Source organism: Citrus clementina, unplaced genomic scaffold, assembly GCF_000493195.1.
Source record: "Citrus clementina cultivar Clemenules unplaced genomic scaffold, Citrus_clementina_v1.0 scaffold_5, whole genome shotgun sequence".
NCBI classification, from domain to species: Eukaryota; Viridiplantae; Streptophyta; class Magnoliopsida; order Sapindales; family Rutaceae; genus Citrus; species Citrus x clementina.
Genome location: NW_006262201.1, coordinates 14,680,273 through 14,692,360, shown reverse-complemented (window position 1 = coordinate 14,692,360; position 12,088 = coordinate 14,680,273). Strand labels below are relative to the sequence as shown.

Below are 12,088 nucleotides of genomic sequence, written 5' to 3'. Positions count from 1 at the left end.
CACTACTCAACTAGGCCTTCCCTATACAAAATGAAACGGCTAATCCCATGCACGAATCGGTTGGACGTTCCTCTTATATCTCATATCATTGAACAATTATTACATAAGTTCCATGATTCTTTTCTTGATGACCACTCTATAGTCTTGCACACATACAACAGAATTGGCCAACAATTTTATTGGCCATTAATATATCAGAATGTGAACCAATATGCCTACTCTTGTTATGTTTGTCAACAAGCTAAGGCATAAATTCACATTTATGCTTGCTGCTTAGTTTGTTTTATTTTTCTTTTTAATAAACTAAATACATATTACAAAAATTCAGGTTTTTACATACTTGTAGGACGTGAAGGTGAATTTGATCACTACAGATTATGCCAGATATGCCAGGATGCGACTTAAAAGGATTAAGGTAACAAACACACCCCCCCCCCCCCCCCCCAACAAAAAAAAAACATTAACAGGATCCCACTTGAATGACAAAATAATTATGTGGAAATCTTCCTCTTGAATACAAATCGGAAAAAGTATCATACTCAGTCGCATGGTAGCTCCTAGTAAAATAATCCTCAATGTTAATACAAGTTCTGTAGAGTATGATAATATGGACAGTTAATGCATGATTCTTTCTGAAAACAGGAATCATGCATTAAAAATACCTATCCAGTTTTTGCTTGTGCTTCAAACTCCTTTTCGACCTCCTTCCTCATTTTTTATTTCTTAGGTTGTGGTTTTTGGAGAAACAGGTGCATGGAGGAAGGAGCTGAGGAGCTCATGGACAATCCTATCCAGAAATCGAATGTTAAGAAATTGAGAGATCATATGAAAGAGTTCAGCAATCCTCAGAAATATTTTGAATGGGAAGACAAAAAATCCACTCATGACAGAAAAATCATGCAGTAAAAATACTTTATAAAAGGACAACAGTAGAACAAAAAGACGAAAACCTTTACCAATGAAATATATTGACACAATTCATAGATCGGCTGTTTTCCATTCTCCTATTTCATTAGCTATTGTATTAAAGATTTTTGTTGTCTGTATTTTTAAAATTATCAAGCGATTTTATTATTTTGCCTCGAGTAAGAGATTGATTAATATATATGAAATATCTTTATTATATATCTCGATATTTGCAAATGCAATGAGATTTACAGAGTATGCATTGGTGAGCGTGCATCTACTGATTCATTTGCTGAACTGCAAGGTGCTAAATGCTATTACATGTATGCAAATGAAGCATTCGTCATTTTAAATTCATGAATCATGACACTTGCGCTGTCTATTGCACATGGAGATGGTATTATAGCTTCTTTGTGGTGACCCATTCAGTTGCATCTTTCAGTACATTCTGCACACAAAGAAGTTTGAGAACATAGCTTTCAAGCATCACCACAGGACTGGATGACTCAACACAATTACTTGATGTCTTTCTTTTGGGCCCAACATCATCAATTCCTGGATGGAGATCCGTGTAGAACAAATTAATCCAATGGAAAATTAGGCAATAAGCATTGAAAGACAATGGAGATAATATGAACTCAGATAGACAGCAGTTAGATACCTTCTCTCTTATTTTGACATGGAGGAATATCAATTGCATGTATCTAACAATAATATAAACTTCTTAGTGTCAATGTAAATTGGATTTCAAGTTACCCAAGAGGTAAAGGAGAGGAATGATAGTTCCAGACTTATCTAACATACACTTTATCAGCCACAATCTCAAATCTGTCGGGGTTCCTTACATATGACAACAACGCCTCCTCTACATGATCTGGAGAGGGTGTTGCTTCTGTGCCGTTTTGTTCCGATAGTCCAGCCTTGGCTTCCTTGCATTCTATAACATTGTACTCAAAAGTTGAAGAATTTATCGCCTCTGTGTTCACTGAGAGCAGGCAATTGTTACCACTGCAACTTCTTTTATCTGGCTCGAACTTCTTATTTACAGCTGATTGGGCTTTTGATCTACTTCTCTCATCCTTGCCAACACTTTCCAGAGCTGATAAATCAGGAAAGAGCATCTCTCCATGAGAACCAGGAACATGAAAAGAAGCCGATGGCATATGTACTGGTTCGGAATCTAAGGATAAACTTGGCTTCATTGGTACAAAATCAAGATTTAGGCATATAGGGGGATCATGACAGCTCATGCAACATAATGACTTACAGAATGGAGACTTTTCAGAATCAATGCCGCGCAAAGATGAATATTGGACAGAATTACCATATTTGCATCCATCAAAATAGGATTTGGCACACATTTGTGATTCAGGGATAGGAAATCCACTAAAAGAATCTACAATCTGTGGTTTAGATCCAAAGGATGGAACTTTCATTTCCAAGGTTTGACAAAAAGAGCCCGAATCTGAATTCACATCAGCGGAATTATATCCTTCCACAAACAAACTGTCCCGTGGCCCAAATACTTCTTGGAAAGGAGAATTTAATTGATGGAACTGCTTTGACTTTGATGGATTAGGCATCTTTGTGCATTTTCCTGACCCACACGTGTAACTTCCCTGGTGAAAATCAAACCTTTTTTGGTGTTGTTTTCCTTTGGCATAAATGTTCTTCAAGCCATTTGTATTTCCATCACTTCCAGAAATATCCTTCGGTCTTCTGCTCTGCTTTGCCAGTGAGTTTGAAGATGATATATTTTTTGCCTCACCCCTTACTGACATCAATGGCGCAAAAGGCTTGCTTAACCAAAAAGCTTTTTCCATATGAAGATTTAAGTAATATAACCTGAATCATCAAATTGGCAACTGAAATCTATACTAAACCTGCAGTGGATGAGCATGACTCTTCACTGCCATCAAGATTATAAAAGTGAAACAAGATTATAAAAGTGAAATACACAAGTCAAGGTAAAATTAAACAAGATGAACACTAAACAAAGATAGATCCAACAACTACCTTAGCAAACTCAAATCATCCCTAGCATCCTCATGATAAGACCAATCTAATTGACTTATTGGCTCTTTAAAATCAGAGTTCCTTCCAGCTGAAGGATACCTGCCATCATATTAAGACATATTCCCTAATTACACACTAAAGTTGCCCGTACCTAGGCACACTCGAAGTTATAGAATCCACAACACCTTGTCATCTTGGATGTTATGAAATCACCATTATTTTCTGATATTTGTCGCTTTGGAGATGATGAATCTGATTAATAAAGTAAACAGAACGAATCAACAATATATCAAGGCAATTACTTCCAGAGTATCTGTTATAACCAAAGTTTTCTACATCAAGCAGGAAGGTGAAGGTAATGGCAATTTTCTTGATGTAATTGAACATAAAACTACTTAACTTTTTGGAGATACTCTTATTTGTAAATTCTTAGGCTGTTTTTGGGGCTAGTGGATAATTTGTTCACCTTTTGTAAATTTTTATGAATCCAATCTACTTTAACTTTTGTCAAATATATATATAAAACTGGTAGCTAGAAAATGATATCCTAGTAGACAAAGGGTAAGCCAACCTCCTAATCCATAGTGAACCGTTACTAGAGTATTCTATATTTAACATAAGAAAGCTGAAAACTAATTGTATTTTGAAATTAACCTAAAAGAATAAAACTGCATTAATGAAGAACTACATTGATATTTGAATAATAAGAAAAAAGTGACGTTGATAGCAGAACCTAAGATATTGTATCTGTCTGCTGCTTTCACCAATACCCTGCATGGTTATAAGAACATTCTTAGGAACCTACACATGATAGTACAGAAAATATGGCAGAGTACATTGATATTGGTGGAATACCTATTCTTATGTAGATGAGGGAATTCAAAAGCAGAATCTGACAGCTCATTTCCATAACTTTGACTCTGCCAATTCCTCCCAGACGCATTCAATCTATTCTCAATATGAAGATTGTCATCTACAAAGCTAGACCTAGCCGGTACTGAAAAAAAAAAGGACAAATAATTAGACTCTATTATTACACTCCTGATCCTAAGAAGGAAATCAAATAACAGAAAATAATTACAGAACCTCAAGTTTATGCCCAGGACCCATGATCTAATACAGGAATACAAAAGAACACTCAAAAGCCGAAACTAGAAATATGATTAATCTCATTTCAACAAATGGCCACGTGAAGTTAAGTAGTTAACAAACAAAGTTAAGCAAAATATTCACCAACTTTAACTTTTTATCAAGTTAAGCAAAATCTAAAGGACCACACCAGATCCTTTCAACTAGAAAATCACCTCAGATTTAACTGTTTAACATACGGGAAAGCAGGTGCAAAGGAGCTTGCATATGCATGAGACAATATGCAACATAATCTTGACTCACAATGATATCACATAAGATACATGAAAATTTATTATGCCAAAAGTTTCTCCGAGAGTGAAACAATAATAATCATGATAGGAAGGGAAAAGTGATAATTTGAATGGGGAAAAAACTGAAATACCGTCCCATAGATCTTCACTGTTGTTTCCAACGCCATGGAAGAATTCAGAATCACCAAAAGAGTTCTGCAATTTACTACCACAGCCATCAAATGGTTCACAGTCCTGTACTGTAGAATACTTCAGTTTCCTGTGACTACGGGAATTTATTGTGCCAGATGAAAACTCCAAATAGCCGCCACTCATGGGCTTATTCGTATCTTGCATCATGACATCCTATACTCAATGGATCACAACAATTGTGTCATGTCTCCACTTAAAGTAACTTAAGGAACATAAGTATAAAGTTTACTCAGCCCACCAACACATTAAATTCAGTTGATGACAATCAGACAATAATCCAACAGAGGAATACTATCGTACTATAGAAAGCTGCAGAAACCATATACAGAATAGAATATTTTTGAAAGACCGTTAATAAATAAATAAGAAGCTAGGGTTCATCATTTGTCTTGTACTCCTATTTGAACTTCCCCTTAACTTAATGGTAAGAATATTCTCCTATACATCCTTTATCCCGTAAGCTTTGTTCAGGGAAAGATGCATAAATCCATAGTCTATATGTCTCTTCTAACTACTACATTGTACTTTCCCCAGCCAAACTTATAATGTCATGCAAAAAACCCACACTATCATTTACCCACAGCCAAAGGCTTTGCAATGCCTCTGCATACTTATTACATAAGCAAAAAAGGACTATGCACAATTTCAGGGACTCAAATCAGGCTTAAACTACTCAAAATACTTCAGAAAGTTGTGATCATTTTGCATGGATCTCATTCAATAAGGAAATTATAGGCAAAAAACATCAAATACTTCAAATTAGACCAATCAAGTATTATATAAACTTTAAAAAAGAAGAGTGTGCATGGGCTTCTCACCACTTCAAGTTCAAGATCATCCCACACATAATCAAAGTTCTTTAACAAGTTATGCCTCCTTGCAGCCTTTTGAGGTGAAGAGCATACATACTGAAACATCCTATGTTTGTACAAGGACATTGGCTCAGATAGTGCTTTAACCATGCATTTATATCTGAAGTCTCTAGTTTAATCACAAAACATCAACTTAGCTATTAAACTCAAATCAAGCTTAAGTTACGTATGCAGCATTGAGAAAGGATGTATTTCATGACAAATTAAAATTAAAAACCAAATGCTGAGACAGCTTGGATTAAAATCTAATACAGATCTAATGGATATTTGTGCCATTGACATTCAGTTAAGAAGATAGCAGAACTACGTACCAACACACAGTTACAAGTTCATGCTGCATTACAAAAATGAAAAAGGATAAAATAAATAAATAAACCACTGAAAATCTAATACATAATTCTCTAACTATCTGCCTTGGACAACTTAAAATACCTCACGAACCAAATTTGTCAGAAAAGATATTTTAAGCACCATTACAATATGTCACCAGGAAATATCAAAATTTTCATACTTCATATGCTATTTTTTGTTATCAACTCAAGTAATTATTTCTCAATTGTGAAGCAATTCAAAATGCTTATAGGATTTTTCCTTTTCAACGTGTGCTTAAATTTTCTTGGATAAACATCCAATTAGCTTAATAGAGTGTAATACAAGCAACCAAATATAATAAAGGATTACAAACATAATTTGGTTTCATAAATCAAGAAAGTGTTGAAGTCAGTTTTCTTTTGTGGAAAATATATTGTTAGAACTACTTTCAGTAGAATTTAAAAATAGATTGAATTAACAGAAAAATGTATGTGTCTTATTACCTTTCGCATTGTTCTGGTGAGAGGATTGGTGTTTGTGTCCCCACCTTGCCCAAACCTGAAGGGCAAAAAAGTGTGCTAAGTGGCAGATATCAATTTAACAGAAAATAAAGCCAATCATATTGGCATCCAAAAAGTACCTCATTGAATTCTTTCAGCACATGGTAAAAAGAATCTCTACATGAATAACTGTAACTACGTAAGATTGAAATGGTAGGATGCATGAGAGCCAACAGATTTAACGAGAGGAGTGAAAGACATGAGGTGGTGAGAGAGCTGAAGTTACAATTGTTTTAATGACTGGTCAGTCTCATAGCTAATTTCCCACTGCTCTTCACTAATTTCTCAACCATTTAAAAGTTTATCCAGTTTTCTCTGTGTCAATTGCTCCTTCTACTTATGAAGACGATTTCAGAGGAACAGTGACCTTCTTAATACTGGTGCAAAATGGTCAGTAGACCGAGTTGAATGATAAGGTAAACTCATTTTTTTTCATCTAAAAAAAATGTTATTTTGGGTTCAAGAATGAAATATTCTTTCAACTTCTAATGAAGCAATTTAATACCTTCTACTGAAAATGCAACATGAGCTTCATGGACAGGACTTGCCTCCAAATTGCCACTTGGTCCATCATCAGCAAGCAAATCAAAAACAGATATCTCTGAGAAATAAGATTGCAAGGTAACAATGAAGAAAATACAATATCGACACATTTTCATGATAACCATCAATGACAAGAACAGCTGCATTATAGTAGAAGTCCACCCAGTGGAGCTCCACTAATGAAAGTGCTCTGGAAAGGAATATGGCCAGTCAAAGCCCGGCAGGAGAAGCCTAGAGAGTAAGAGAGTTGAGAATTTGTACATAGTAAATACTTGATACTTACGCTGGATATTGGTTGTTTTCCTGAGATATGAATCACAACTGCTTTCATTGAAGGCGTTGTTCTGACTATCAGAAGCAGTAAATTTAAAACTGTGAGGCAACAGAAACATCAGCTCCTAAAGTTAAAACATCCTCTTGTAAAAATTAATCAAATACATCAGCATATACGAAAGGGATAAGAAAGCATGCATATAGAAAATACAAACCCAACACTCACTTCTTTGGGGATATGGTCTCTGCTTGGTAGCCTGATGAAGTTACTGCATGAAATAGTCACAAACATCTAATCTTTGATTTAAGGCGTTAATTCAAAATTGCATCATGGACTCGAATGTTACCTACTTCCTTGTAATCAACAGAATCTGCAAAAGTTTCTGTGTTGGTAAAGATTTTTGCAGGATCTTTTGTGATGGGATACTTCACTGTAGATGCCTTTTCTGTTCCTTAATGATTTTATTTTTACAAAGCAGATGAACAACATGCAGAAAAACAAACAGACTTGCACTATGCCTCATGACACCAGAAATACTCGAGAAGTCTAATAACAGCTATATGCTATTGCTCAACTCGTCAGATTCAACATTTTATGAAACCCTTTATGAAGGACATAGAATACACAAGTGTATCACTTTAATAGACTAATATTATAAACAAGCTTTATACCTCAATCTCAATTTTATGAACCACCTACATTAAAACAGACAGAATTTGAGGGCCTCTTTGCCACCGTAAACTTTAACAAAACAAAAAGGTGATTGAGTTTTTAATCATTTAAATCCAAAAATGCTTCCTATATAGAGTAATTATTAGGCCAAATATATTGAAATTGTCTATTCGACAATAAAAGAGTCAAATGTATATTGCAATCCTAAACACTAGCATTCAAAAAAAAGGGAAAATAGTTCACATATTCTTCCACAAGGTGAGAATTTAAGATTTACCATTGAGACAAGCACACTTGCGTTCTTCAGCAGTTGTCGACAGGTTTAGCAAACTGAGAACATCCAGTGATCTGTGTTCTTTAGGATCAGCATGGCTGTCTAACACAGCTGCCTGCTGATGCTGTCGTTTCCTTTGTTCAAAGTATTGCTTTTGCCTTGAGTTTTTTTCACAAAACAAAACACATAGCATCTTTTGCATGTATAAACACTAAATCAATAACAAATAAATAAATAAGGTAAAAGATTGAGAATTCGATTGGAACTGTTTCCGGAAAACAGGATTTGAAGAACATAAAATTCATTTAACACCTAATCAATCATAAATAAAGAAATTAAAATAATGCGTTTACCTCTTCTGTGCAGACTTGCGTGACTGGAGTTTTTTTCCCCAAAGATATCATGCGTAAAAGTTTATAAAAGAAAATTGTAAATGATAAATAATAAATTACAGCAAATTCACATATAAATTATGAAATTGAAGAAATATCAAAATTCAAACTTACCGTCGTCACTTTCCGCCTTGATCCTCCCATCCACAGCAACATTTTAAAAAACCTACGCCAATTGTTTAATTAAACGAAATTTTAAACCTAATGCTGAACAAAAACAACAGAGAAAATCTAAAAATTAAAAGTGAAGATTATAAACAAACCTTTCGTTTTTTATATTTAGGATAACGGAACCGCTTAGCTAAATTGCTTTGCAAATATCGAACAACAAAAACCGCAAACGTCTGCGAGTTTTCGACCGTAAAAAGATTTTTAGTGACAATTTCTTTCTCTGGTTCCTGGCTTCCCTGCGATGGGTGTGACTAAAATGCCGGCAGGTTATATCCCAGCATGATGCCGAGCTCTCAAAAAGACGGTCCAATATTCTTTGGCTGCCAACTAACCGGTTTAACCGGTGGCTGTATTTAATTAATTCATTAAATTTATATAATTAATTAATATGTCAATTAATTTTTTTTTAAATAATATTAATAATAAAGAAAAGATAAATAAATACAAAGTGAAAGAAAATTATTATTTTATCCTAATCAAAAGAAAAAATAAAAAAAATTTAATAAATAAAGAACAAAAGCTTGTTTCATATGTTCTATGTGATAGCTCAAATTTCACATAAAAATTTTCATATATATTGTTATGGCAAATGCTATGTTACAATTAATGTAACATAGGGGCTCCCGTTTGTTATTTGTCTCATTTTTACTATTCTAAATACCTCAAAATTTTCTTTTCATTTCTTGTTTCATGTTTGGCATTCACATTTCATATATAACACTAAGGGTTACATATTTATAGATAAATGTTCATATTTAACAATACTCATGTTTAATATCTAATGTCGCATATTTAACTTTAAATTTCTCATATTTCCTATCATTATTTCACATATAAATTTCGTATTTCATAGGAGTGTTTAGAATCCAATCCAATCTACTTAATCTGTCTGATCCGCAGAAATTTGATCCGTAAAAATCCGATCCGTGGATTGGCAGATTAAATTGGATTGAAAATTTAAAAATCAACGGTCAATTGATTAGATATGGATTTACTTCTGTGAATCTGTAAAAATCTGCGAATTCGTAAAAAAATAAAAAAATATATTTAATAAAAAATAAATTTGTAAATAGGGTATTATACTTACTAATAAATATATAAGTTAAAACATAGTTACATTAACACCATATTATGTCTTATTCGACAATAATATAAAATAAAAATAATTAAATAAAAAAATATAACTTACTTAGCAGTTAATTTTCATATACTGATCTAAACAAATGAGATTTTTTTTCTTTTTGATGTGTTATATTTTGAAACTTTGAATGTATTTTCTAACTTTATTTAAACAATTAATTAATTTAAATCTTATTTAATTTTGAATTTGACCGGTGGTAAAATCATTTTTTTATTTAGTTGGTTCGTGAATAGGACATGATTAAAAAATTTTAGCCCGTAAACCAATCTACAAAATGGTGGATTGGATATGGATTGGGTCAATTCCTCATTCGATCCACAGAATATAGATTGAATTTGGATTGAATTTTACCAATCCGTGGATTGGATTAGATTAAAAATTTATAATTCGCAAAATCGTAGATCGGATATGAATTGATGTCTAATCCACAAAATCCGATCCTCCAACACCCCTAGTACTTCATAGTTAAATCACATGTTGCATGTTTAAAGTTTAGTGTTTCATGTCATAAATAGCACAAAAAAATTTATTTTCCTGCTTGTTTCATATTTGACATTTATGTTTCATGTATAACATCATTTGTCACATGTATAAAATATCAGGTTGCATATTTTTTTGTTATTATTTTATGTTTCATATTTACATCACATGTTACATCTTTGAAATGTGTTGTTTCATGTCATAAATGGCGCCAAAATTTTTTATATTCCCAGCCGTTTCATATTCAACATTCATATTTCATGTCGAACATTTGTCACATTTATAAAGTAACAAGTTGCATGTGTACATGCTACTCATGTTTAAAATCTAATGCTGCATATTTCACTTTCTGTTTTGCATATTTCATATATAAATTTCATGTCTCATATTCACATCACATGTTGTATATTTGAAGTTTGGTGTTTCATGTCATAAATGGTGCCAAAAAATTTTATATTCCCATCCGTTTTGTATTTGACTTTTATATTTTATGTTTAACATCATTTGTCATATATATAAAATATCATGTTGCATGTTTACATGATATTCATATTGGGTGTCTATTGTTGCATATTTCATGTCTCCTCTTCCCATTACATATTGCATCTTTGGAATTTAGTGTTTCATGTGCCAAATAGTGTCAAAAATTTTCATTTTTGTTAGGGGTGTTCAGAATCCGATCCGATCCGTTCAATCCGTCTGATCCGTAAAAATCCAGTCCGTATAAATCCGATCCGTGGATTGGTGGATTGAAATTTTAAAAATCCACAGTCGGTGGATTGGATATGGATTTACTTCTGTGAATCCGCAAAAATCCGTGAATCCGCAAAAAAAAATATTTATTTATTTATTTTAAAAAATATTATAAATATGATATTACGTAATTACATAAACACCATAATATAATTTAGCCATTATTTAATAAAAATAAAAAATAAAAAATGATTAAATTAATAAAAAAAAAATTAAAGTAAAGTAAAGTAAAGTCATCAAGTAAAGTAACATAACAACCATTATCTAATAAAAATAAAAAATAAAAAATATCAAATCGGCGGTCAAAAACTCTTGAAATAAAGTCATCCTCATCCAAAACCAAAACTAAAGTAACGTAAAGCTTTTGTCTCAAAAAAAAAAAGTAACAATGACATAAAGTCAAAAGTAAATTAGATAACGCCAAAAGCCCAAAAGTAAACTAGCATTAGCATAACCCAAAATCACAAATCAGTGGTCACGACCAACAATCTGCAAACGAAAAAAAAAACCCTAAGCTGCTTCCTGCTTCCCTGCCATCACAATCACACGCACGATTCCGACGAGTACTATTAAACTTTACCACGGTGTTTCTATCTCCTTCTCCAGGTACAGTGCTCGTAAAACATTCTCTTAATTTATTATTTTGATTTTATCTTCGATAACATTTGTTTTAATTTTTTTAATTATTATTATTTATCTTCTTTTTTATCAATGGTGACTTGGGATAATGATTTTGATATCCTTTTATTAATAATAAGGTTGTTGGGGATCGAGGGAGAGAATTATTTGTTGATTGCATGTCTTAATTCGGTTGCTTTTGCTTTTTGTTCTGTAGTAAAACTGAATCTGTTAATTTCTTGTTTGATGGGCTATTTTTTTAAAAAATGAAGATTAAAGAGTTGTTGTGGGGGGTGGTTAAATCATGTTGCTTCTGTGGATCTAACAATCATATTGCCTTTTCTGAATGCAACACACGAATTTCGTGATTTTTCTTTTTGAATTGGCTTCTTTTACTTTTCCTAACTAAACTCTTTTAAGCTTAATTTGTTCCTATCATTTTTCGTAATTAATTCTAATGATTTTTCATATTGGTGGTGTAGATGACTTCTCAATTTGATAAAGGAAAACGCGTAGCTGTAGATTCAGCC

At 32.8% G+C, this 12,088-nt stretch overlaps 1 protein-coding gene across 10 annotated transcripts; it reads right to left on the bottom strand.

Annotated features, from left to right (window-relative positions):
- Positions 1-1,133: 1,133 nt before the first annotated feature.
- LOC18040262 lies at positions 1,134-8,892 on the bottom strand. 10 transcript variants are annotated; one of them, XM_024185025.1, is made up of 18 exons: positions 8,659-8,879; positions 8,510-8,561; positions 8,357-8,379; positions 8,007-8,161; positions 7,404-7,427; positions 7,283-7,325; positions 7,067-7,155; positions 6,746-6,841; positions 6,184-6,238; positions 5,315-5,477; positions 4,436-4,649; positions 3,778-3,919; positions 3,656-3,693; positions 3,108-3,174; positions 2,923-3,021; positions 2,790-2,815; positions 1,663-2,680; positions 1,134-1,461 (listed from the first exon to the last, which is right to left on the bottom strand). In XM_024185025.1, exons 2-17 carry the CDS (start codon positions 8,549-8,551, stop codon positions 1,698-1,700), a joined length of 2,259 nt encoding a protein of 752 aa, XP_024040793.1. In that variant the 5' UTR covers positions 8,552-8,561; positions 8,659-8,879; the 3' UTR covers positions 1,134-1,461; positions 1,663-1,697. The 10 variants fall into 10 exon arrangements, with proteins under 10 accessions (XP_024040793.1, XP_024040794.1, XP_024040801.1 ...); XM_024185026.1 differs by having other exon boundaries at positions 1,711-2,680; XM_024185027.1 differs by lacking the exon at positions 1,134-1,461 and having other exon boundaries at positions 1,535-2,680; positions 8,007-8,214.
- Between the last annotated feature and the right edge of the window lie 3,196 nt (positions 8,893-12,088).

Bases quoted from the DNA above. Each gene is read 5' to 3' on its own strand.
- LOC18040262 (XM_024185025.1), bottom strand. From the start codon at position 8,551: ATGTTGCTGTGGATGGGAGGATCAAGGCGGAAAGTGACGACG. The intron at 8,162-8,356 runs GTAAACGCATTA...AAAAAACTCAAG, and splicing joins CGCAAGTCTGCACAGAAGAG to GCAAAAGCAATACTTTGAAC. The intron at 7,428-8,006 runs GTAAATCTTAAA...AAACTTTTGCAG, and splicing joins CAAGTGTGCTTGTCTCAATG to ATTCTGTTGATTACAAGGAA.